The sequence below is a fragment of the Balaenoptera ricei genome, chromosome 4 (genome assembly GCF_028023285.1).
Source record: "Balaenoptera ricei isolate mBalRic1 chromosome 4, mBalRic1.hap2, whole genome shotgun sequence".
In the NCBI taxonomy this organism is placed as follows: Eukaryota; Metazoa; Chordata; class Mammalia; order Artiodactyla; family Balaenopteridae; genus Balaenoptera; species Balaenoptera ricei.
This window is the reverse complement of record NC_082642.1, coordinates 6,857,309-6,883,403: the sequence shown is the minus strand read 5'-3', so window position 1 is coordinate 6,883,403 and position 26,095 is coordinate 6,857,309. Positions and strand designations below refer to the sequence as shown.

At 39.1% G+C, this 26,095-nt stretch overlaps 1 protein-coding gene across 2 annotated transcripts in view; it reads right to left on the bottom strand.

Annotated features, from left to right (window-relative positions):
• The window catches only part of IGSF10 (immunoglobulin superfamily member 10), a 42,126-nt gene that overhangs the window by 10,357 nt on the left and 5,674 nt on the right, over positions 1-26,095 (bottom strand). For both annotated transcript variants that reach the window (XM_059920103.1, XM_059920104.1), the window contains exons 5-7: positions 24,526-24,916; positions 3,884-8,185; positions 2,514-3,411 (exon numbers count right to left, since the gene is read on the bottom strand). In XM_059920103.1, coding sequence (XP_059776086.1) covers positions 2,514-3,411; positions 3,884-8,185; positions 24,526-24,916 — 5,591 coding nt within the window. The remainder of the gene's footprint in view (positions 1-2,513; positions 3,412-3,883; positions 8,186-24,525; positions 24,917-26,095) is intronic.

Below are 26,095 nucleotides of genomic sequence, written 5' to 3'. Positions count from 1 at the left end.
ATCAAAGATGATATAAACAGATGGAGAAATATACCACGTTCTTGGATTGGAAGAATCGATATTGTGAAAATGACTATACTACCTAAAGCAATCTACAGATTCAATGCAATCCCTATCAAACTACCACTGGCATTCTTCACAGAATTAGAACAAAAAAAATTTTACAATTTGTATGGAAATACAAAAGACCCCAAATAGCCAAAGCAATCTTGAGAAAGAAAAATGGAGTGGGAGGAATCAGGCTCCCTGACTTCAAACTATACCAAAAAGCTATAGTAATCAAAGACAGTATGGTGCTAGCACAAAAACAGAAATATAGGTCAATGGAACAGGATAGAAAGTCCAGAGATAAACCCACGCAACTATGGACCCCTCATCTATGACAAAGGAGGCAAGAATATACAATAGAGAAACGGCAGCCTCTTCAATACATGGTGCTGGGAAAAGTGGACAGCTACATGTAAAAGCATGAAATTAGAATACTACCTAACACCATACACAAAAATAAACCCCAAATGGATTAAAGACTTAAAAGTAAGACCAAGACACTATAAAACTCTCAGAGGAAAACAGGAAAAACACTCTTTGGCATGAACCACAGCAAGATCTTTTTTGACCCACCTGCTAGAGTAACAGAAATAACAAAAATAAACAAATGGGACTTAATTAAACTTAAAAGCTTTTGCACAGCAAAGGAAACCATAAACAAGACAAAAAGACAACCCTGAGAATGGGAGGAAATATTTGCAAATGAAACAATAAACAAAGGCTTAATCTCCAAAATACACAAACAGCTCATGGAGCTCAATATCAAAAAAACAATCCAGTTAAAAAATGGGTGGAAGACCTAAATAGACATTTCACCAAGGAAGACATATAGATGGCCAAGAGGCACATGAAAAGATGCTCAACATCACTAATTATTAGAGAAATGCAAATCAAAACTACAAGGAGGTATCACCTCACACCAGTCAGAATGGCCATCATCAAAAAAATCTACAAACAAGAAATGCTGGAAAGGGTGTGGTGAAAAGGGAGCCCTCCTGTACTGTTGGTGGGAATATAAATTAATAAAACCACTATGGAAAACAGTATGGAGGTTCCTTAAAAAACTAAAAATAGAACTACCATATGACCCAGCAATCCCACTACTGGGCATACACCCTGAGAAAACCATAATTCAAAAAGACACATGTACCACAATGTTCATTGCAGCACTATTTACAATAGCCAGGACATGGAACCAACCTCAATGTCCATCAACAGATGAATGGATAAAGAAGATGTGGCAAATATATACAATGGAATATTACTCAGCCATGAAAAGAAACAAAACTGAGTTATTTGGAGTGAGGTGGATGGACCTAGAGTCTGTCTATGGAATCTTAAAAAAAAAAAAAAATGGTACTGATGAACCTAGTTGCAGGGCAGAAATAAAGAGACATAGAAAATGGACTTGAGGACATGGGGTGGGAGGGCGAAGCTGGGGCGAAGTGAGAGCAACATTAACATATATACACTACCAAATATAAAATAGATAGCTGGTGGGAAGCAGCAGCATAGCACAGGGAGATTGGCTTGGTGCTTTGTGATGCCTAGAGGGGTGGGATAGGGAGGATGGGAGGGAGGCTCAAGAGGGAGAGGATATGTGTATGCATGTGGCTCATTCGCTTTGTTGTGCAACAGAAACTAACACAGTATTGTGAAGCAGTTATACTCCAATAAGGATCTATTAAAAATAAATAAATTAACACACAAACATATAAAATGGAAATGTTCATTCCCATGTTTTCTGTCATATTATGAAACATCATTGTATGAAGTCATGTAAATGGCAAAAATTAATACTCATAAACTTATTTTTCAAAGATTTAATCTGTACAGAAGACAGTTAAAAATCACTATTAATATGCCTGTAACAGGAGATATTAGAGAAAGTATGTATGTGTATATATGTGTCTGACACCGTCAGAATGATTGGAGGTCCTGAATACATGTCACTTTGTGAAGGCCTTAATGTTGTGACTTTCATAAAGTGCTTTGCAGTTTTAGGGTAGAATAAATTCAGTATAGATTGCACTAAAATTGAAAATGCTTTACTAGGAGACTCTGAAGAGTGAAATAATGAAGTGCATCTCTCCAGAACTTGATTGCTTTACAACATTCCCTCTTATTTTTGGATAGGAAAATTATAAATACATTTACACAGGTACCATTTTAAAACTGTCACAAGTATGGAAGCAAATGAGATTTTTTATCCTTCTTTTTAACTACATAAACTCAGTAAGAAGCTGGCCCTTAGAGTATGGCATTTAAGAAACTTGGTTTTTATGTAATTTGTATTATTTTGTATTAGTCTCAAAACGATTAGGTTTTCTTTAGAGCGAGTTACTTTCCTGTGCAGAGTCTGTGTGCTCTCAACACTGCTGCTACTCTCGCTCTACCCCTTTTACCAGTTCAGAAGTTGTACAGCTAAATAAAGAAGATAATCTCAACAGAAAGGTATGGTTTACCTGTGCCACTGGTTGACGACAGCCTTGGATGGTAGCCTCCAGGTTATTTTCGGTTTCGGCTCCCCAATGGCTGAGCAGTTCAGTAGTAATTTGTCCCCCAGATTCACCTCCGTCCATTTCTGGGATGCAAATTCTATCCTGGGGATGGTCTCTCGTTCTTCCACTGTAAGAATTACCACCCTTCTCTCTGAGCCAGTGGAGCTGGTAGCAATGCATTCATAAGTGCCCCGGTCTGAAGAGGCTATGTTTCTTATAAACAGAGTTCCATTTGAAAATAAGAACTTGGAATTGATCAACTGTAATGGTTTCACTTCGGTGCCATCAGAGAGGACCCAGTGAACACCGGGCTGAGGAGTTCCTTTTGCAGTACAGGGTAGTTTCAAACTTTCACCCCAAGTCCCTGCAATAACTTGCCTCTTTTGTTCTAGAATAACAGGTGGGGCCGCAATAACTTGTATTTTAACCAGCAGTGCATCCTGGCCCACTGGGTTGCTGGCCACGCATTTGTAGAAGCCCCTGTCATAAATGCTGAGATTGTGGATGACCAGCGTTCCGTCAGATGTCACCAGGGCCTGCCTATTCCCCTCGGATGATTCAGAGACCACTGTCTGGTTTGCAAGAATCCAGGAAATTGTAGGGCTGGGCCTGCCTTCAGCTCTGCACTTCAGTTCCACTGTGCTTCCGGAATGGGCTGTGATCTCCTTAGTATGTCTCTCCAGGATCCTGGGGGGATAGGAAACCACGGACAAGGTGACGTGAAGGCGGTCTGTGCCAAGCGGATTGGATGCTGAGCACAGGTACTGTCCGCGGTCCTGAATGTCCACCCTCTGTATGGACAGGGTACCATTGGGGAGCACCTGGAACCTGCTGTTCTGTTTCCTTTTAGAAGAATCAAGTCCTGATAAGAAGAAAGAAATGTATAGCCATAGGTCATCAAAGTTTAGATAGTAAACGTAAGTTGCTCACGTGGAAGTCTCAAGAGGAAAGCTATCTTTTTGTTAGGCTACTGGGGAAAAAATATATTTAAAATTAAGACACCTAGTCTTCAGAATACTAAAGTTATTTCTGGATTTTTTTTTTTTAAACCCTAATTTTAATGTAAAAGCCAGATGCTTCAACACAATGACCATTCACAATTTCTTTGGATCTGCTTTCAAAGCATTTCAAAAAAATGGTCTTAAGATATGTTTTAAAACCTTCTAATGAGCAAAAAGCCATGCGTATATCAAATAAGGATAGTAAATGGTTGAGTCTTGGAGAAATCTGATGTTGATGTTGACTATTTGGATCCATAACCCCGAATCATGACACAATGTTTTCCTTGTTTTGTAACTAAAGAAGATGAAGCGTAAAGAAACAGTTTCAAATACCTGATGAGACTCTGGTCCAGTGGATAGTGGGCATGGGATTCCCAACAGCTTCACAAGGAAGAAAGGCATCTGAGTTAGCTGGAACAGTAAAACTTGCCGCTCGTCCTCCAACTATTCTGGGCCTTTCAAATATATTCCTAGATAAAGAATCAAAGGGAAGGAATTTGGAAGTTGTTATTTTTTGAATTGGTGTCTTATCGAAGCTACTTTTCTTTGCATTCTTCTGCATATCCCAATTTGAAGCATGAGTAGTGTCCTCTGGCAGATCTGGAGTGGGCAGTATGCTCACTACTGGCTTTTTGACCTTTTCAGCCATTTCTGGGTGTGACTTGTGCCAAAAGTGGTTTTCTGACCAGGGAGAGGGAGTCAACTCAGAATTCTGTGATTTAGCTGTTATTAGTGCTGGCATAGGAGTAGAACGTAACAGATTGGAGTAGATAAAGCGGGTGATTCCAACTGTGAACTTGGCATTTGGGTGAGTTTGGGGAGATGTTACTGCTAATTGCTCTGGACGAGCATTGTGCTTTGAGGATTCATGTGACTTGACCATTGTACGTGTCATCATCCTGAAAATGGGAGTTGCCATATTGTCAGCAACTGCACTTTGCTTACTCAAGGGAGGGGAGGTGGGAATTGGCATTGGAGTGGCACTGGCGCTCAGGAAGGGTGGCACGGTTGAGTGTCTAAGGATTGTGTTCCTAGTGGTGGTACTCTGGTGTAGTTTGCTGGACAAAGTGGTTTCAGAAGCAGCTGTGCTCTTCAAAGTCTGACTCCTTTTCTGGGGTGGTTCTTCAAGTACATCTGTCAGATTAAAGGTTCTTGGATGAAGACCAATCGTGCTTGAAATTTCTTTTATGTTTTCTAGAAGAGAATGAGTGAAAGCAGACACACTGGGTTTGGTTGAAGTTTCAGCTGCTGTTAGAACAGGAAGTGTCACAGTGGTGGGTGTAATGAAGCCAGAAATCTGGCTGGGAGAGTTATTTGGGTCATTCCTATTCTTTTGAGGCTCCTTTATTCTTTGTACTTTTCGTGCCCTGGGTCTGGCTAGTTGGGCTTTGTTGATAATGATAGATGCAGGGGCAGTAGGAGTAGTTGTCAGGATGGCTGTTTGCAGTGATATGAAATCTGTACTTGATTCTTTGCTTGAGCCACTAGGAGGTGTAGGGTCAACAGGTGGGAAGGGCAGCTCCTTCATTGTTGGGAGACTTATACGACTGTGTGTTTTAGTGGTACTGTGGTGAGTTGTAGCTGATGTTGCGGATGGAATTTGCATCACACTTGCTGAGAGTGTTGTGAAATGGAAGGGGGAAACCTTATCTGTGGGTAAAGTAGGAGATATTTTAGGAAGCACCAAGTCTGTGCTTTTTTGTGAACCAAATTTTTGCTGATTCTTTAGCTTTTCTTTTTGGATATGGTTATTTACAAAGATATGATGCCAGGGCAATTTCCTTCTTGAAAATCTTGTAATGGCTATAGTAGTAGGCATAGGTGGCTTGATGGTGGGACCCGGAAGTGGCGATACAATCACTGAATCTCTTTTAGCTTCACTGGCTTTAGACACGCTTGGGTAACTAATATTTGTTGCATGAGTCATAACTGCACAAGTTGGAGTCACTTGTGTACTTTCAGCACTGAGATATTTTATTGTCGGTGTTGTTTTCTCAACATCTACATTTGGTTTTTTCTTAAATAGTAATGATGGATTGTGGACTAGAGTTGTAGATTCTTCTGCTATGACTCTGGCAATTTTAGCTTCAGGGAGGGTGACGGGGGAAGACCTTGGAAAAGGCAATGCTGTTGCAGCAGTGCTGAGTCTCTCTCTGGGAGAACAGGATGGGCATACCACATTGTGCTCAGTGGCTGAAAATGCCGTGGTTCTTTCTACAGAAGAACCTCTGAGTGTTGGCCTCACAAAGTTGTATCCATGCTGTCGGAAAACTGGAGCTCGCCCCCTGCTCCAAATTTTCCTCCGTCTTCCAGAGTGTCTGGACAGTGGAGTGTTAATTGTACTATTTCTAGGAATGTGTAACTGAGAATGAGCAGCAGTGTGTGGGTCCGAACGGAGCTTAGAGGTGTTAGGTTTTTGAGTAACATGAGAATGGGAACGATGGTTCCAGGGTTCGCTGACTCCTATTACAGACGTCTGATGACTATTCGTGGCATTCACTGATCCTAAAAATACATCAGCTTTGCTGTTAGCACTACCCAGAATTTTGATATGGACATCTTTGATTGTAGTAGCCCCCACTGTTAATGGGGGTGCACTTTGCAAATGCTCTCTTTTTCTCTCCGTGTCGTCAGCATCCTGAAATTGACTTGCTTCAGGTAGTAGAGGAAAGATAGTAGATAAATTTCGGTTGGTTGTGCCTTGCATTTTGCTTGATGTGGTTGCATTCATATTCTTTGACATGGCTTTAGTTTTAATAGTAGTAGATGGTTTGAAATCTCTTGGTTTTTCAGGCAGTAGTATCTGTGGACTCACAATTGGGGAGACTTGGGTGCCAGCAGTTATACTTGTCACAGGGCTATCAGATGATTTTCTGGAATCAGCAGTCACTGTCCTTGCCAGAACACTGGGAACTTTAGTCGCCAGGACCATAAATTCCTCTTTTGGAGGGAGCATGCCTGATGAGTCTACTTCCTCACCAGGTGTTTCCAGGAGTTGAGTGACCAGTGGAGGTGGCTTTGTTATGGTATTTTCTCGCTTCTCTGGCATAATATTCTTTTTAGCTTTCTCCAGTAGTGCTGCCCAGTGTTGTGGGTCAATTCTCTGGGCAGAGGGAGGGAACTGCCTCCTGTGCTCTCTGAAACGTCGGTTGTTTGCATCTCCACGCCGCTGGGCTATTAACACCCCATGCTTAGGATTCTTACTTGTGATTGAGACTTGTTTTCCAGCCTCAGCCCTCACTGGAGCAGATGTGGGGAGTTGTGCAGCTGGTGGGTCCTTAAGCTGAGCAATGGAATTGGGCTCATCAAACCCAGATCCATCTGTTTCTACATTATGCTCCACTGGCTGTTGCCCTTTTATTTTGACTGAAACTTTGTTAATTAAAAAATCGATCCCTGATGGGTTGGCTGCTACACAACGATAATGACCCTGGTCTTTTTGAGTCGCCTGTAATATTCTTAACGTGCCATTGTTAAGAATTTGCTTATCTCTTGAGGACTGATGGAGCACAGTGTTTCCTGGAAGAACCCAGCTGACAGAGGCATCTGGGATACCCGTAGAATGGCATGGAAGGTCAAGTGTTTCACCAATGGAAACTATATGACGAGCTCCATTTTCCTGATAAGCTTCTACGTAGGGCTCTACCACAGTAATCCTATAGGTGAGAATATCTGCATCATCGTAATTGGTGCTTATGCAGTGGTATATGCCTGTGTCAAAACTATCAGCCATCTGGAGTTCCAGTTTTCCACTTTTGTCTATCAGGACTCGTCCATCCTCACTAACATAAGGGGCTCTCACTTTACTTCCATCAGCTAGAAGCCACTCCAGTTGTGGGGGAGGGTCTCCTTGGCTGGGGCAATCTAGGTCAATGGTCCCACCGACCAAAACAGTGCGTTCCCGCTTAGTATTGTTATCCCTGGAAATCATGGTCCAATTGTGTTTCTCTGGCTTCATCTCTGCCCTTGGTAAAGTGACTTGGGCATCGCTGGAGTACTGGATCTGCAATGTACTGAGTGTGGTGGCAGTTCTGTTTAGCTGCAAGGAAATTTGGTCTTGCATTAACCAAGAGGGATCTGCTCTGAGATCAGCCTCGATGTTGGTAAAGATGTCTTCAGGCTTCAGTACCACCTGTTTATATTTGTAGCAGAGTTGTGGTGTTTCAGTGAGCAAGTGGCTCCTTTCTAGGATCAGAGGAGAGTCACTGTACAAAGCCAGCACTTTCCACACTGGCTGAATGTGACTGTAGTCTATGTTACACACCAGAAATGTTGAAAACGATGCATTTAGCATGATGTAGTCATTTTCTGCAGTGAACGCAGTGGATGATGTTGTTGAGGGCTTTTGGATACTGCAGATCATGTTAGCTTCATTTCCAGACTGGTCTGTCACATTCAAAGTCAGGGAGCCGAAGGGTGCCATGAAATCTTGGGGAGAGATGGACACAGAAACACTATCTTCCAGAATAGTCAGGCTCTTCAATTTCAGGGAGGGGTCAATGGTTGGCTTGGCACACAGGAAAGCTGCAGCTGGGACCATAACTAAGGGCCTGCCTTTAGAGGTCCTGGGGTTCATGCAACGTGGACATTGCTGAGGACTGGAGGGACTTCTGTCTTTTTTGCATTTTATTATATCTAGAAAAAATGACAATTGAATTATTGCCAATTGTGGCTTCTTTATGAATTAACATTTAAACATTTTGAATAAGTAGCTTTTGCTAGAATTTAAAACAACAATTTAGAAATTTTAGTGTTTCGTCCTTTTTTTTTTTTTTGTCTTTGGATTGATTTTTGAAAACAAATTGTCTATATACCCTGCCACAATATCATATCCATAGGCACAAGGACTTTGTCTGTCTTGTTCACTGTTATATTTCCCATGCCTATAAAGTACCTGATATTTATATATTTGGTACTCAGTAAATATTAGTTGAATAAATCATTTCTTTATCTAGGGAAACAGAATGCTATGCTTATGTTTGTCGCTTTTTATTAACTTATTTATTATTTAGTTCTGTTTCCCTATTTTAATGTTTTAAGACTCAGAGACCTTCACTGTCCTTTAAATGGTAACCTGTTTGATAAATTACCATTTATAAGTCCTTGGATATCATTAAGAACCCAAGTTTCTGTCCATTACCAAAAAGAACAATGAGTGAATTACAAGGTATCTTGGTGTGGTCTAGCTTGACCGCAGTAGGAATGGAGACAACAAGATGGTTGCAGGAGATAATGAAGTTGGTAGAACCAATCAATAAGAGGTGAGGATGTGGTTGAACAGAGACGGTGATTAAGAAGAAGAGTGAAGGAAGACACAGTATGACTTTGGTAACTGAGGTAGACTCAATGGAGGAGGATCAAGTTTAATGGGGAGAGAGGAACATTGTGCCCAAGCAACAGAGCAGCCCATTAAAGGACTGACATTTTGGTGAAGTCAGAAGCCTGAAAAATCTTATAGCTCTTGGACCACCCTAAGCCTTTGTGAATCATAGAAACCACCTCTTTCAGGTATTCAGATATCACGTACCTGGTCATTTAAAAATACAGCTCTGGTGAGCCTATATAAAATGGCTGGTCACTGCAATACTTGATAAGAGGTATGGAGTTTTACCTCCTACAAAATACAGCCAGGGACTTCCATGCTGTTCCATATCATGCATTAGACACAGCATGTAAAAGAAGAATTGTACTTCTTAGAAGATATCATTTGACAGAGTGGCTGGACAGCGTCAAATCACCTTCCCGTGTGTGCATGATTCCTCTCAAAGGCTTGAGAAAATCGCTTTGACCAATGACTCCAAACCCTTCAGTGTGTACTTCAATGATACAGGCAATGCCACATATATATCTGGCTACTCAGCATTCTTCAGCAAATTTTAAAGTCCCAACTTACATAGAGGAGGTACCTGGCAAGCCTGCAAACCTCTCTGAGCACTCATAAGAGGCTCTTTTCAACCACCCACTTAACCAACAGCTGTGACCTTTTACCTACTTCCCAGTACCCTGGGCTCAAACCCTGCTATAGCAAAAAAACATGGCAGACTTCTGGCTTAATTAAACCTCATCACAGAATTATGATCCTATCTTGGTTTGATTATTGCTCGGCCCTGGACATCAGGTATTTTACCTCAGTTACAAATCTGATCATGTCATTTACATTCTCTCCACCACACTCAGTTCCATTCACACAGAAACGCTTTCCATTCCTTAACTCTCCCATGCCCTATCAAGCTCAGGCATATGTTGTCCCTCCTACTTCCAGTACACTTGCTGTCTGATAGGCCCTCTTCTGTCACTGCCTAACTACTTACCTCCTTCATTACCCAGCCAGAAGAGTGCTACTTCTGGGTGGGCTCTCTTCTTTTTGTTCTCCTGGTACCTTCCACTTCTCGTATCCTAGTCCTCATTGCCCACTAGTAGAGAGACTTGTCTAGTTGTCTGTCTTCCCACAAGACTGTAAGCCCATTACTTGTTGATCTGTGTGTCCCAACCCTGGCAAAGGGATGGTCAGGAAAGATTACAGGAAGGAAGGAAGGGCAGTCTAATTCTAAGACCACATTTCTTCCACATTTTAGCTTATAAATTGTGTCATGCAACTGAAGGTGTTTACAGTAGCGGCTGACCAGCTGGCAGTCTTGATATAGCTACCACTGCTTGCACACACACAAATACTGTTATAGCTGTTGATATTTACATATATTGTTTTCTCTTCAATTGAGTTACATTCACTGTTGGTATTACGTATACTGTTTGCCACTTAAAATGTTTCTATTAAGATAACACTATGCTTGGCATTACGATAAGAAGTTATTATGCATATGGAAAGACTTGGAAACAGAAGCAGGACATAAATTTAATATTTGTGAAGTAAGTGTTTGTCAGAGAAATGGCCACAAACTCATATTTCATAGAAAAGCAGCACCTAGAGCTTTGTGGAACCTAAGAATGGAGGATACCCAAACATAGATGAAGCTGTGTTACATTTAACTACTGAGATATGTGCAAAAGGACTGCCAAGTGAGGCAACTGAAGGTATGAGAAACTGTCAATCTCTTAGAATAGATGGAAAAAATGTCAAAGCAGAAGTTGATGTGACTGACTCATGAGTCTCACAGAATGATCATTAAGGCATCTCAGTCAAAGGAGAACACTTGATTGTTTAGACACGACCAAGAAATGTTAGCACTAATGGGGTTGGCTAATTATATATAATGAATGAATATATGTAACACAATAATAGTGGGGGAATTTAACACCCCACTTTCATCAATGGACAGATCATTCAGACAGAAAATCAATAAGGAAACACAGGCCTTAAATGACACATTAGACCAGATGGCCTTAACTGATATTTATAGAGTATTCCATCCAAAAATGGCAGAATACACATTCCTCTCAAATGCACATGGAACATTCTCCAGGACTGATCACATACTGGGCCACAAAGCAAGCCTCGGTATATTTAAGAAAACTGAACAGTATCAAGTATCTTTTCCACCCAAAACACCATGAGATTAGAAATCAATGACAAGAAAAAACTGTAAAAAACACAAACAGCTGGAGGCTAAACAATATGCTACTAAACAACCAATGGATCACAGAAGAAATCAAATAGGAAATCAAAAATACCTAGAGTCAAATGAAAACAAAAGTACAATGATCCAAAACCTATAGGATGGAGCAAAAGCAGTTCTAACAGGGACGTTTATAGCAATACAATCCTAGGAAACAAGAAAAATCCCAAATAAAAAACCTAACCTTACAGCTAAAGCAACTAGAGAAAGAAGAACGAACAAAACCCAAAGTTAGTAGAAGGAAAGAAATCATAAAGATCAGAGCAGAGAGGGCAGACAGCAGAAGCAAGAAGAACTACAATCCTGCAGCCTGTGGAACAAAACCACATTCACAGAAAGACACACAAGATGAAGAGGCAGAGGGCTATGTAGCAGATGAAGGAACAAAATAAACCCCCAGAAAAACAACTAAATGAAGTGGAGATAGGCAACCTTCCAGAAAAAGAATTCAGAATAATGATAGTGAAGATGATCCACGACCTCGGAAAAAGAATGGAGGCAAAGATCGAGAAGATGCAAGAAGTGTTTAACAAAGACCTAGAAGAATTAAAGAACAAACAAACAGAGATGACCAATACAATAACTGAAATGAAAACTACACTAGAAGGAATCAATAGCAGAATAACTGAGGCAGAAGAACGGATAAGTGACCTGGAAGACAGAATGGTGAAAATCACTGCTGCGAAACAGAATAAAGAAAAAAGAATGAAAAGAAATGAAGACAGCCTAAGAGACCCCAGGACAACATTACACGCAACAACATTCGCATTATAGGGGTCCCAGAAGGAAAAGAGAGAGAGAAAGGACCTGAGAAAATATTTGAAGAGATTATAGTCAAAAACTTCCCTAACATGGAAAAGCAAATAGCCACCCAAGTCCAGGAAGTGCAGAGTGTCCCATACAGGATAAACCCAAGGAGAAACACGCCAAGAAACATAGTGATCAAACTGGCAAAAATTAAAGACAAAGAAAAATCATTGAAAGCAGCAAGGGAAAAATGACAAATAATATACAAGGGAACTCCCATAAGGCTAACAGCTGATTTCTCAGCAGAAACTCTACAAGCCAGAAGGGAGTGGCATGATATACTTAAAGTGATGAAAGCAAAGAACTTACAACCAAGATTACTCTACCCAGCAAGGATCTCATTCAGATTCCATGGAGAAGTCAAAAGCTTTTCAGACAAGCAAAAGCTAAGAGAATTCAGCACCACCAAACCAGCTCTACAACAAATGCTAAAGGATCTTCTCTAAGTGGGAAACACAAGAGAAGAAAAGAACCTACAAAAACAAACCCAAAACAATTAAGAAAATGGTCATAGGAACATACATATCGATAATTACCTTAAACGTGAATGGATTAAATGCTCCAACCAAAAGACACAGATTGCTGAATGGATACAAAAACAAGACCCATATATATGCTGTCTACAAGAGACCCACTTCACACCTAGGGACACATACAGACTGAAAGTGAGGGGATGGAAAAACATATTCCATGCAAATGGAAATCACAAGAAAGCTGGAGTAGCTATATTCATATCAGATAAAATAGATTTTAAAATAAAGAATGTTACAAGAGACAAGGAAGGACACTACATAATGATCAAGGGATCAATCCAGGAAGAAGATATAACAATTATAAATATATATGCACCCAACATAGGAGCACCTCAATACATAAGGCAACTGCTAAAAGAGGAAATCGACAGTAACAGAATCATAGTGGGAGACTTTAACACCTCACTTACACCAATCAACAGATTATCCAAACAGAAAATTAATAAGGAAACACAGCTTTAAATGACACAATAGACCAGATAGATTTAACTGATATTTATAGGACATCCCATCCAAAAACAGCAGATTACACTTTCCTCTCAAGTGTGCACGGAACATTCTCCAGGATAGATCACATCTTGGGTCACAAATCTAGCCTCAGTAAATTTAAGAAAATTGAAATCATATCAAGCATCTTTTCTGACCACAACACTATGAGATTAGCAATCAATTTCAGGGAAAAAAACATAAAAAACACAAACACATGGACCGTAACAATACGTTACTAAGTAACCAAGAGATCACTGAAGAAATCAAAGAGGAAATCAAAAAATACCTAGAGACAAATGACAATGAAAACACGATGATCCAAAACCTATGGGATGCAGCAAAAGCAGTTCTAAGAGGGAAGTTTATAGCTATACAAACCTACCTCAAGAAACAAGAAAAATCACAAATAAACAATCTAACCTTACACCTAAAGGAACTAAAGAAGAACAAACACAACCCAAAGGTAGCAGAATGAAAGAAATCATAAAGATCAGAGCAGAAATAAATGAAATAGAAACAAAGAAAACAATAGCAAAGATCAATAAAACTAAAAGCTGGTTCTTTGAGAAGATAAACAAAATTGATAAACCATTAGCCAGACTCATCAAGAAAAAGAGGGAGAGGACTCAAATCAATAAAATTAGAAACGAAAAAGGAGAAGTTACAACAGACACTGCAGAAATACAAAGCATCCTAAGAGACTACTACAAGCAACTCTATGCCAATAAAATGGACAACCTGGAAGAAATGGACAAATTCTCAGAAAGGTATAACCTTCCAAGACTGAACCAGGAAGAAATAGAAAATATGAACAGACCACTCACAAGTAATGAAATTGAAGCTGTGATTAAAAATCTTCCAACAAAGAAAAGTCCAGGACCAGATGGCTTCACAGGTGAATTCTATCAAACATTTAGAGAAGAGCTAACACCCATCCTTCTCAAACTCTTCCAAAAAATTGCAGAGGAAGGAACACTCCCAAACTCATTCTATGAGGCCACCATCACCCTGATACCAAAACCACACAAAGATACTACAAAAAAAGAAAATTACAGACCAGTATCACTGACGAATATAGATGCAAAAATCCTCAACAAAATACTAGCAAACAGAATCCAACAACACATTAAAAGGATCATACACCATGATCAAGTGGGATTCATCCCAGGGATGCAAGGATTCTTCAATATATGCAAATCAATCAATGTGATACACCATATTAACGAACTGAAGAATAAAAACCATATGATCATCTCAATAGATGCAGAAAAAGCTTTCAACAAAATTCAACACCCATTTATGATAAAAACTCTCCAGAAAATGGGCATACAGGGTTCTACCTCAACTTAATAAAGGCCATATATGGCAAACCCACAGCAAACATCATTCTCAATGGTGAAAAACTGAAAGCATTTCCTCTAAGATCAGGAACAAGACAAGGATGTCCACTCTCACCACTATTATTCAACATAGTTTTGGAAGTCCTAGCCACGGCAGTCAGAGAATAAAAAGATAGGAATACAAATTGGAAAAGAAGAAGTAAAACTGTCACTGTTTGCAGATGACATGATACTGTACATAGAGAATCCTAAAGATGCCACCAGAAAACTACTGGAGCTAATCAATGAATTTGGTAAAGTTGCAGGATACAAAATTAATGCACAGAAATCTCTTGCATTCCTATATACTAATGATGAAACACCTGAAAGAGAAATTAAGGAAACACTCCCATTTACCATTGCAACAAAAAGAATAAAATACCTAGGAATAAACCTACCTAGGGAGACAAATGACCTGTATGCAGAAAACTATAAGACACTGATGAAAGAAATGAAAGATGATACCAACAGATGGAGAGATATACCATGTTCTTGGATTGGAAGAATCAATATTGTGAAAATCACTATACTACCCAAAGCAATCTACAGATTCAATGCAATCCCTATCAAATTACCAATGGCATTTTTTACAGAACTAGAACAAAAAATCTTAAAATTTGTATGGAGACAAAAGACACCGAATAGCCAAAGCAGTCTTGAGGGAAAAAAAGCAGAGCTGGAGGAATCAGACTCCCTGGCTTCGGACTATACTACAAAGCTACAGTAATGAAGACAATATGGTACTGGCACAAAAACAGAAATATAGATCAATGGAACAAGATAGAAAGCCCAGAGATAAAGCCACGCACCTATGGTCAACTAATCTATGACAAAGGAGAAAAGGATATACAATGGAGAAAAGACAGTCTCTTCAATAAGTGGTGCTCAGAAAACTGGACAGCTACATGGAAAAGAATGAAATTAGAACACTCCCTAACTCCATACACAAAAATAAACTCAAAATGGATTAAGGACCTAAATGTAAGACCAGACACTATAAAACTCTTAGAGGAAAACATAGGAAGAACACTCTTTGACATAAATGACATCAAGATCTTTTTTGATCCACCTCCTAGAGAAACGGAAATAAAAACAAAAGTAAACAAATGGGACCTAATGAAACTTAAAAGCTTTTGCACAGCAAAGGAAACTATAAACAAGACAAGAAAACAACCCTCAGAATGGGAGAAAATATTTGCAAATGAGTCAATGGACAAAGGATCAATCTCCAAATATATAAACAGCTCATGCAGCTCAATAATAAAAAAAAAAATAGCCCAATCAGAAAATGGGCAGAAGACGTAAATAGACATTTCTCCAAAGAAGACATACAGATGGCCAAGAGGCACATGAAAAGCTGCTCAACATCACTAATTATTAGAGAAATGCAAATCAAACCTACAATGAGGTATCACCTCACACCAGTTAGAATGGGCATCATCAGAAAATCTACAAACAACAAATGCTCGAGAGGTTGTGGAGAAAAGGGAACCCTCTTGCACTGTTGGTGGGAATGTAAATTGATACAGCCACTATGGAGAACAGTATGGACGTTCCTTAAAAAACTAAAAATAGAATTACCATATGACCCAGCAATCCCACTACTGGGCATATACCCTGAGGAAACCATAATTCAAAAAGACACAGGCACCCCAATGTTCATTGCAGCACTATTTACAATAGCCATTCATGGAAACAACCTAAATGCCCATCTACAGACGAATGGATAAAGTAGATGTGGTACATATATATAATGGAATATTACTCAGCCATAAAAAGGAACGAAATTGGGTCATTTGTAGAGACATGGATGGATCTAGAGACTGTCATACAGAGTGAAGTAAGTCAGAAAGAGAAAAACAAATATCGTACATTAACACATATATGTGGAACCTAGAAAAATGGTACAGATGAACCGGTTTGCAGGGCAGAAATTGAGACACAGATGTAGAGAACAAACGTATGGACACCAAGGGGGGAAAGCGGCGGGGGGTGGGATGAATTGGGAGATTGGGATTGACATGTATACACTGATGTGTATAAAATGGCTGACCAGTAAGAGCCTGCTGTATTAAAAAATAAATAAAATTCAAAAATTCAAAAAGAAACACGACTAGTAAATTAAAAAAAAAAAAAGAGCAGAGCAGAAATAAATGAAATAGAGATGAAGAAAACAATAAAGATCAATGGAACAAAGTCAGTTCTTTGAAAAGATAGACAAAATTGATAAACCTTTAGCCAGACTCATCAAGACCAAAAGGGAGAGGACTGAAATCAATAAAATTAGAAATGAAAAGCGAGAAGTTACAATGGACACCACAGAAATACAAAGGCTCCTAAGAGACTACTATCAATACAAGCAACCATATGCCAATAAAATGGACAACCTAGAAGAAATGGACAAATTCTTAGAAGGATACAATCTCCCAAGACTGACCAGGAAGAAATAGAAAATATGAACAGACAAATCACAAGTACTAAAATTGAAACTGTAATTTAAAATCTCCCAACAAACAAAAGTCCATCACCAGATGGCTTCACAGGCAAATTCTATCAAACATTTAGAGAAGAGTTAACACCTATCCTTTTCAAACTCTTCCAAAAAATCGCACAGGAACAGAAACTCCCAAACTCATTCCATGAGGCCCCCATCACCCTGAATCATACAAGGACACCACAAAATCATACAAGGATACCACAAAATCATACAAGGATACCACAAAAAAAAAAAAAGAAAGAAAATTACAGACCAATATCACTGATGAACATAGATGGAAAAATCCTCAACAAAATACTAGCAAACCGAATCCTACAATACATTAAAAGGATCATACACCACGATCAAGTGGGATATATCCCAGGGATGCAAGGATTTTTTCAATATCTGCAAATCAATCAGTGTGATACATCACATTAACAAATTGAAGAATAAAAACCATATGATCATCTCAATAGATTCAGAAAAAGCTTTTGACAAAATTCAACAACCATTTATGGTGAAAACTCTTCAGGAAGTGGGCATAGAGGGAACATACCTCAACATAATAAAGGCCATATATGACAAACGTACAGCCAACATCATACTCAATGGTGGAAAGCTGAAAGCATTTTCTCTAAGATCAGGAACCAAGACAAGGATGTACACTCTCGCCACTTTTATTCAACATAGTTTTGGAAGTCCTAGCCACAGCAATCAGAGAAGAAAAATAAATAAAGGGAATCCAAATTGGAAAAGTTAAAACTGTCACTGTTTGCTGATGACTTGATACTATACATAGAAAATCCTAAAGGTGCTAACAGAAAACACTAGAGCTCATCAATGAATTCAGGGAAGTTGCAGGATACAAAATTAATACTCAGAAATCTGTTGCATTTCTATACACTAACAATGAAAAATCAGAAAGAAAAATTAAAGAAACAATCCGATTTACCATCACATCAAGAAGAATAAAATACCTAGGGATAAACCTACCTAAGGAGGCAAAAGAACTGTACTCCAAAAACTATAAGATGCTGATGAAAGAAATGGAAGATGGCACAAACAGATGGAAAAATATACCATGTTCTTGGATTGGAAGAATCAATACAGTAGGTCCCTGACATACGAATGAGTTCCATTCCAAGAGCAGGTTCATAAATCCAGTTTGTAAGTCCAATGAAGTTAGCCTAGGTACCCAACTGACACAATCGGCTATATAGTACTGTACTGTAATAGGTTTATTATACTTTTCACACAAATAATACATAAAAAAACACAAAAAATAAAACATTTTTAATCTTACAGTACAGTACCTTGAAAAGCACAATAGTATAGTACAACAGCTGGCGTACAGCGGCTGGCATTGAGTGAATAGGCAAGAAGAGTTACTGACTGGAGGAGGAAGAGGAGGTGGGAGATGGTAGAGCTGAAGGATCGTCAGCAATAGGATAGAGGGCAAGCTGCAATTTCACTCATGCTTGACATTGATGGCACAGGTTCTGGTTCCTTGCTGGATTCAATTCTATCTACCCTATTGAAAAACACGATCCAGTGATGTCTGGGTAGTAGCTCTTTTTTTCTCATGATAGATGATAATGGTAGCACTGGATTGCATCCTGAACAGCTGCTGCAACCTTCGTGTACCATTCTACATTCAGATCCTGTGCCTCAAAAACTAACAGTGCCTCCTCAAATAAATAAAATCCCCTTGCCATCTCCTGCACTGTGAATCTCTTCGGTTCTTCAGTTACTTCTTCTTCCTCTTGTCTCTCTTCATCCTTTCTCTGGTCCTCCAATTCCATCAGGCCTTCAATGCATGTTCGAATCTTTGAAAGTTCACAACTTGAAGGTTCGTATGTAGGGGACTTCCTGTATTGTCAAAATGACTATACTACCCAAGCCAATCTATGGATTCAATGCAATCCCTATTAAATTACAATCCCTATTAAATTACTAATGGCATTTTTCACAGAACTAGAACAAAAAAAGTTTAAAGTTTGTATGGAGACACAAAAGACTCCAAATAGCCAAAGCAATCTTGAGCAAGAAAAACAGAGCTGGAGGAATCAGGATCCCTGACTTCAGACTATACTACAAAGCCACAGTCATCTAAACAGTATGGTACTGGCACAGAACATAAAAATATACATCAATGGAACAGGATAGAAAGCCCAGAAATAAACCCATGCACCTGTGGTCAATTAATCTATGACAAAGGAGGCAAGACTATACAATGGAGAAAAGACAGTCTCTTCAATAAATGGTTCAGGAAAAACCGGACAGCTACATGTAAAAGAATGAAATTAGAACACTCTCTAACACCATACACAAAAATAAAGTGGATTAGAGACCTAAACATAAGACCAGGTACTATAAAACTCAATAGAGGAAAACATAGGCAGAACACTCTTTGACATAAATCGCAGCAATACCTTTTTGGATCCATCTCCTAGAGTAATGAAAATAAAAACAAAAATAAACAAATGGGACCTAATTAAACTCAAAAGCTTTTGCACAGCAAAGGAAACCATAAACAAAAAGACAACCCACAGAATGAGAGAAAATATTTGCAAATGATGAGACTGATAAGGGGTTAATCTCCAAAATTTACAAACAGCTCATGCAGCTCAATATCAAAAAAAACAAACCCAATAAAACAAAAAATGGGCAGAAGGCCTAAATAGACATTTCCCCAAAGAAGACATATAGATGGCCAAGAGGCACATGAAAAGATGCTCAATATTGCTAATTATTAGAGAAATGCAAATCAAAACTACAATGAGATATCACCTCACACCAGTCAGAATGGCCATCATCAAAAAGTCCACAAACAATAAATGCCGGAGAGGGTGTGGAGAAAAGGGAACACTCCTACATTGTTGGTTGGAATATAGATTGGTACAGTCACTATGGAAAACAGTATGGAGGTTCCTTAAAAAACTAAAAATAGAGCTACCATATGATCCAGCAATCCCACTCCTGGGCATATATCCAGAGAAAACTATTCTTAGAAAGGATACATGCACCCCAATGTTCATTACAATAGGCAAGACATGGAAGCAACCTAAATATCCATTGACAGATGAATGGATAAAGAATATGTGGTACATATATACAGTGGAATAATACTCAGCCATTGAAAAGAATGAAATAATGCCATTTGCAGCAAGATGGATGTACATGGAGAGTATAATACTAAGTGAAGTAAGTCAGACAGAGAAAGACAAATATCATGTTATCATTCATATGCAGAATCTAAAAAAATGATACAAATGAACTTATTTACAAAACAGAAACAGACTCACAGACATAGAAAACAAACTTATGGTTACCAAAGCTGAAAGGTGGAGTGGAGGGATAAATTGGGAGTTTGGGATTGACATATACATACTACTGTATATAAACTACATAACCAACAAGGACCTACTGTGTAGCACAGGGAACTATGCTGAATATTCTGTAATAACCTAAATGGGAAAAGAATTTGAAAAAGAATAGGTATATGTATACATAAACTGAATCACTTTGCTGTACACTTGAAACTAACACAACATTGTAAAACAACTATAGTCCAATTAAAAAAAAGACCATAGGTGGCTGCTGGACTCATCTGTAGTCACCATCCAAATGGCTAGCTAATTGATAAAATCTTAACAAAAACTGAATACTATGTTCTAGGCACTTTCTAGGGGATAGAGATAGATAAATTAGACATAGGAAAGGCAACACCCCTTCCTAGTAGGAATGAGTGCTGAGCAGTTTGTGGCTGGGAGCCCATCAGGCAGAAAAGTGCTCCAGACTGGGAAGGAGCAGGTATGAGGTGGTAAAACAGTGTGCAGTGTGTCTGTGATGAGAGCTGGAAAGGAAGGAGATGAGACTGAGACTCAGCAAGGAGCATGCTGGGAAGAGCTGGCATGATGGGCCAACGAGCTTGGACTTTGTTCTCTAGGCCAGGGTCAGCAAACTTTTTATGTAAAGGGCCAGACAGTGAAGATTTTACGTTTTGTGGACCAGAGGTCTCTGACAAAACGGCTCGACTATGCCACCATAGCACCAAAGCAGCCATAGATGATATGTAAAGAACCGGGCATGACTGTGTTCCAATAAAACTCTACTTACGAAAGCTTGTACAGGGCTGGAATTGGCCTGTGGGCTCTAGTTTGGCAATTCCTGGGCTCTATTAGGTCATTTAAAAAATTCTTTGGTATGTAAAATAACTGGATATCTAACAGTCAGTGGCATACTCCACCTGATGAAATGTTAGCTGCTAACCATATATATTAGCCTGATTTTATTACCAGAGCATGTAACTAGCAAAATGGCAAGTAGGTTTAACACTTTGTAGGAACTGAGCACAGACTCACTTCTCCCTATGGGCAAAATCTTATTACTTCTTTCACTTCTACCTTTCTCAGATGAGTTTCCCCATTTGCTCACCATCCTCTCCCTGTAGTCCAGCTAGGAACCACATGAAAATCCAGCAGTTCTTTCTCATTCCTCATTCTCCTTTATTTCTCCATAGCATTAGAAAGTATTGGGAAACCCCTGCTCAGTCCCTACTGCCTGTTAGGTATCTGTGAAGCTACTTCCAGGTGTGGTCACCTCATAATTCAATTTCTCATTCCCCAGACATGAAACACCATGAGCACTTCCTAGTTGGGTCCCCCCTTCACTCCCTTCCCCAGGTCCATCCTCTCCACTGCTCACAGATTGGCCATCCCTAAAAAGCATTTTATTGGGAAACCCTGCGTTCAAATCTTCCACTGTAAAATCTCCCTTTTGTCGATAGGATAAAATAAAAAAATTTAGTCTGGCATTCAGCACTCCCCACAGTTGGGTTCAAAACAGTCTCTAAATAATAAATGCTAGAGAGGGTGAAGAGAAAAGGGAACCCTCCTACGCTGTTGTAATTGGTGCAGCCAGTATGGAAAACATACTGGAGATTCCTTAAAAAAACTTAAAACAGAGTTACCATATGATCCAGCAATCCCACTCCTGGGCATATATCTGGAGAAAACTCTAATTCAAAAAGGCACGTGCACCCCAATGTTCACAGCAGCACTTTTTACAATAGCCAAGACATGTCAGTTGACAGATGAATGGATAAAGAAGATATGGTATATATATATATATATATATATATATATATACACACACACACAATGGAATATTATTCAGCCATAAAAAAGAATGAAATAATGCCATTTGCAACAACATAGATGGACCTAGAGATTATACTAAGCGAAGTAACTCAGAGAAAGACAAATACCATATGGTATCACTTATGTGTGGATAATCTAAAATATGACACAAATGAACTTATTTACAAAACAGAAGCAGACCCACAGACTTAGAAAACAAACTTATGGTTACCAAAGGGGAAAGGGGGTATATAAATAAGGCATTTGGGATTAACAGGAACAGTACTACATATAAAATAAACAACAATGTCCTACCGTATAGCACAAGGAACAATATTCAATATCTTGTAATAAACTCTAATAGAAAAGAATATGAAAAAGGATATATATATATATATACATATATATATATATATATATATATATATATATATATATAACAGAATCACTTTGCTGTACACCAGAAACTAACACAACAATTCAAATCAACTCTACTTCAACTCTACTTAAATTTAAAAAAACCAAAATACCTTGCCAGTCTATACTGACTCCATGCCAGGCAAATTGGGCTATTCACTGCCCTCTTCATGAGACTTATCCTATCTGTTTTTATGTACAAAGCAGTTTCTCCATCCCAAATATGTTATAGAAAAAGGTCTGGACTTTTCAGTTTCTACTTTTCTACTTTCTAGCTGTGTGAGCTGGGTGGAAATGAAAATCATGATAATACTTCACATTTGTTGAGTGCTTACTTTGTGTCATACATTGTGCTAAGCACTTTATATGTATTATTTTAATTATTTTTTCCAATTATTATTATCCCTATGTTACAGGTGAGAAAACTGATGCATAAAAGACTAGTCTAAATGACTAGCTCAAGATACCCAGCTTTTCTAAGCCTCAGTTTCTTCATCTGTAAATTGAGGATTATTGTGAGGATTAAATAGGAAGCATCGAGCACAATGTCAAACACAAACTGAGTATATGTTACCTTTCTGCTCGCTCCCTATTATTCCTTCCTGTCCTTTTGGTATACCTTTTGTGCCCCAGCACAATTTTCCTCCATTTTAGTCAAGGCAGAAGTAACTTACTGACTCCGGCTCCTATAGAACTAAATCTTTAATATAAACATTTTGATGTTTTTCATCCATAGCCTTATTATCTTTTTATGTGTTCGTCATATTTACCTACAAGACTGCAAACTCTTGAAGAGCAAAGGTGGTGTCTATTGGCCTAAAGTAGTTCACTTTTTGACTAATTATATTGACTACATATATATACATACATACATACGTACAACTGTGTATCTATCTATCTATATATATATACACACTATATATATACACACACACAATATATATATATTTCACCACAGCAACTTCAAACTTTTCCCACGTTTCTCAAGCTTCCGACCTTGACCCCTTCCTAGCACCCTCTCCCACAACGTCACGAAGAAGGAAAAGCCATCAGATAAGAACTTTCTTACTCTCCTCCACTAGACCCAGGAACTCGCCTCTGTGCCAATCTAGTCCTTTTCTCTCCTACCTCCTAAGGAAAATCCCTCCCCTGTGGCTGGGTCTCTTGCCCTCCAGTCATCTCAGGGGACTTGCTCCATTGATGATCTGCTCCTTCTGCAATGTTGCTACCTTCTCCTCCTCAATAATCTCGTCTCACCTTAAACATGCTCAGGCCTCTCTGATGCTCAGGGTCCTGAGTGGTGGCACATTCCCATCTGGCGGCCACCATTCCTCCTTCACCTCAAGCCAAACCTCTCCAGAGTCAACTGTGGCCCTGCCTCCCCCTCCCCCCTGCACAGCAATCCAGCTCTCATCGATCTTTCCAAAGTAACCAACCACCCCTTTGATGCCAAAATCAATGGACTCCTTTCAGTCATTACCTAAGGACTTGATTAACTGAAATGATTAATCAGATTTTAACAATAGTGCAATTAGTTGTTTGTCCATTTTCCCCAACAAGAATGTAAGCTCCATGAAGGCAGGGACCTTGATCAGTTCTGTTCACTTTTGGATCCCTATGTTCTCTCTGGCCTCTTGTACATAATAAGTTTACAATAACTACTCAGTGACTGAATGGATCTTGCCCTCTTCTTGGTAAATTCTACTCTCCCCATCAAAGCATGTTTTACACTCTGATTGTCTGCTTATCTGTATCCCACCAGAAGTGTAGTTAGAGCAGAGACAGTGCTCTTGGTAGTTGCATCACTGGGCACAGGGCCTTGAATAGAACTCCAAAAAATATGTATTGATCGAGTGACTGAAGGGACGATAAGAGGGAAGGGCTTTTATGCCTTGTGGTAAGTAGGGAAGAGTAACACACAATACGTTCTTATTTCCCAATCTTGCTAAAAGCCAGGAGTGATGATTGGATAGTTGACCTGAATTAATGAAAGGTTATTCATTAATGAATTAAGAGAGTTCATTCTCATTGAATTTTTATTGAGCTTTCATTTTCTTTCCAGCTAAATTACCTTGGCACTCCCTACTTACTGATGAAACACCTCCAGGCAGATTTCTTCTACTGAATTAGGACAAAGAAAGAAACAGTCTAGGTACCTGGCTTCTCCCGTATCCAGTCAGACAACCATTTCAAATGACAATCACAGGTCCAGGGATTCCCATGAAGATAAAGGCTTTCCAGATCAGGCATATAGGTGACCATCTCTTGAGGGATGGAGCTCAGAAAGTTATCAGACAAGTATAGGTACTTAATGAAAGATGTTTTAAATATCCGGAGGTAGCACAAGGAGACAAATGTATCTGGATGAAGCTTAGTGAGCTGGTTGCCTTCCAACTGCACCAGTCGGAGAGAGGTGAGTCCATAAAAAACCTCTGGGTTTATAAACTCGATATTGTTGTGGTCCATATGCAACCGTGTCAAGCTCCTGAGACCATAGAAAGTGTCCTTCTGAAGTTTTCGAACTTTGTTATAGCTCATTTTTAAGACCTAAGAGTAAAAAGAACACACTTATTTTGTCAAAGGAATTATGACAAAAAGGAAAATCATATCCATAATAAAACATACGTTGAGATTAATCCAATGCAGTGTGTGTACCTTGTTTGGATCCTAATTCAAACAAACCAGTTGCAAATCAAGTATGAGAACATCAGGGAAATTAGAATATTCATGAACAGTTTATGATATTGAGGAATTACTGCTATAATTTTAAGGTATAATAATGATATTATGGTTCATTTTAAAAGATTCCATAACTTTGACATATAAATTGAAGTACTTATAGATGAAACATTATGATATCTCAGATTTGTTTCAAAACAATGCAATGAAGTAGAAAAGTAGTGGGTGGAGACACAGGTGAAACAAGACCTGTTATGTGTTGATAACTACTGAAGCCGGGTGATGCTGCATTGGGGATCATTATATTATTCTATTTTTGTATATGGTATACTTTTTTAAAAAACGTATCATGGAAATTTTCAACCATATACAAAAGTATCTTGACATTTCAAGTAAACTTAAGATTTCTTGAACCTGAATTTTTCATAAGAAATATGATTTTATCTTTCACATTTAAAATGGCTTTGGACTTTCCTGGTGGCACAGTGGTTAAGAATCCGCCAGCCAATGCAGGGGACATGGGTTCGATTCCTGGTCCTGGAAGATCCCACATGCTGCGGAGCAACTAAGCCTGTGCACCACAACTACTGAGCCTGTGCTCTAGAGCCCGTGAGCCACCACTACTGAAGCCCGTGCACCTAGAGCCCATGCTCTGCAACAAGAGAAGCCACCGCAATGAGAAGCCTGTGCACCGCAACAAAGAGTAGCCCCCACTAGCCGCAACTAGGGAAAGCCTGTGCGCAGCAACAAAGACCCAACGCAGCCAAAAATAAATTAATTAATTAATTAAATGGCTTTACTGAGATACAATTCACATGCCATAAAAATCCACCTTTTTATTTATTTTTTTTAAAGTTTTTTTTTTTGATTTGGACCATTTTTAAAGTCTTTATTGAATTTGTTACAATATTGCTTCTGTTTTTTGTCTTGGTTTTTTGGCCACGAGGCATGTGGGCTCTTAGCTCCCCGACCAGGGATCAAACCCGCACCACCCCCTGTATTGCAAGGTGAAGTCTCAACCACTTGACCACCAGGGAAGTCCCCCAA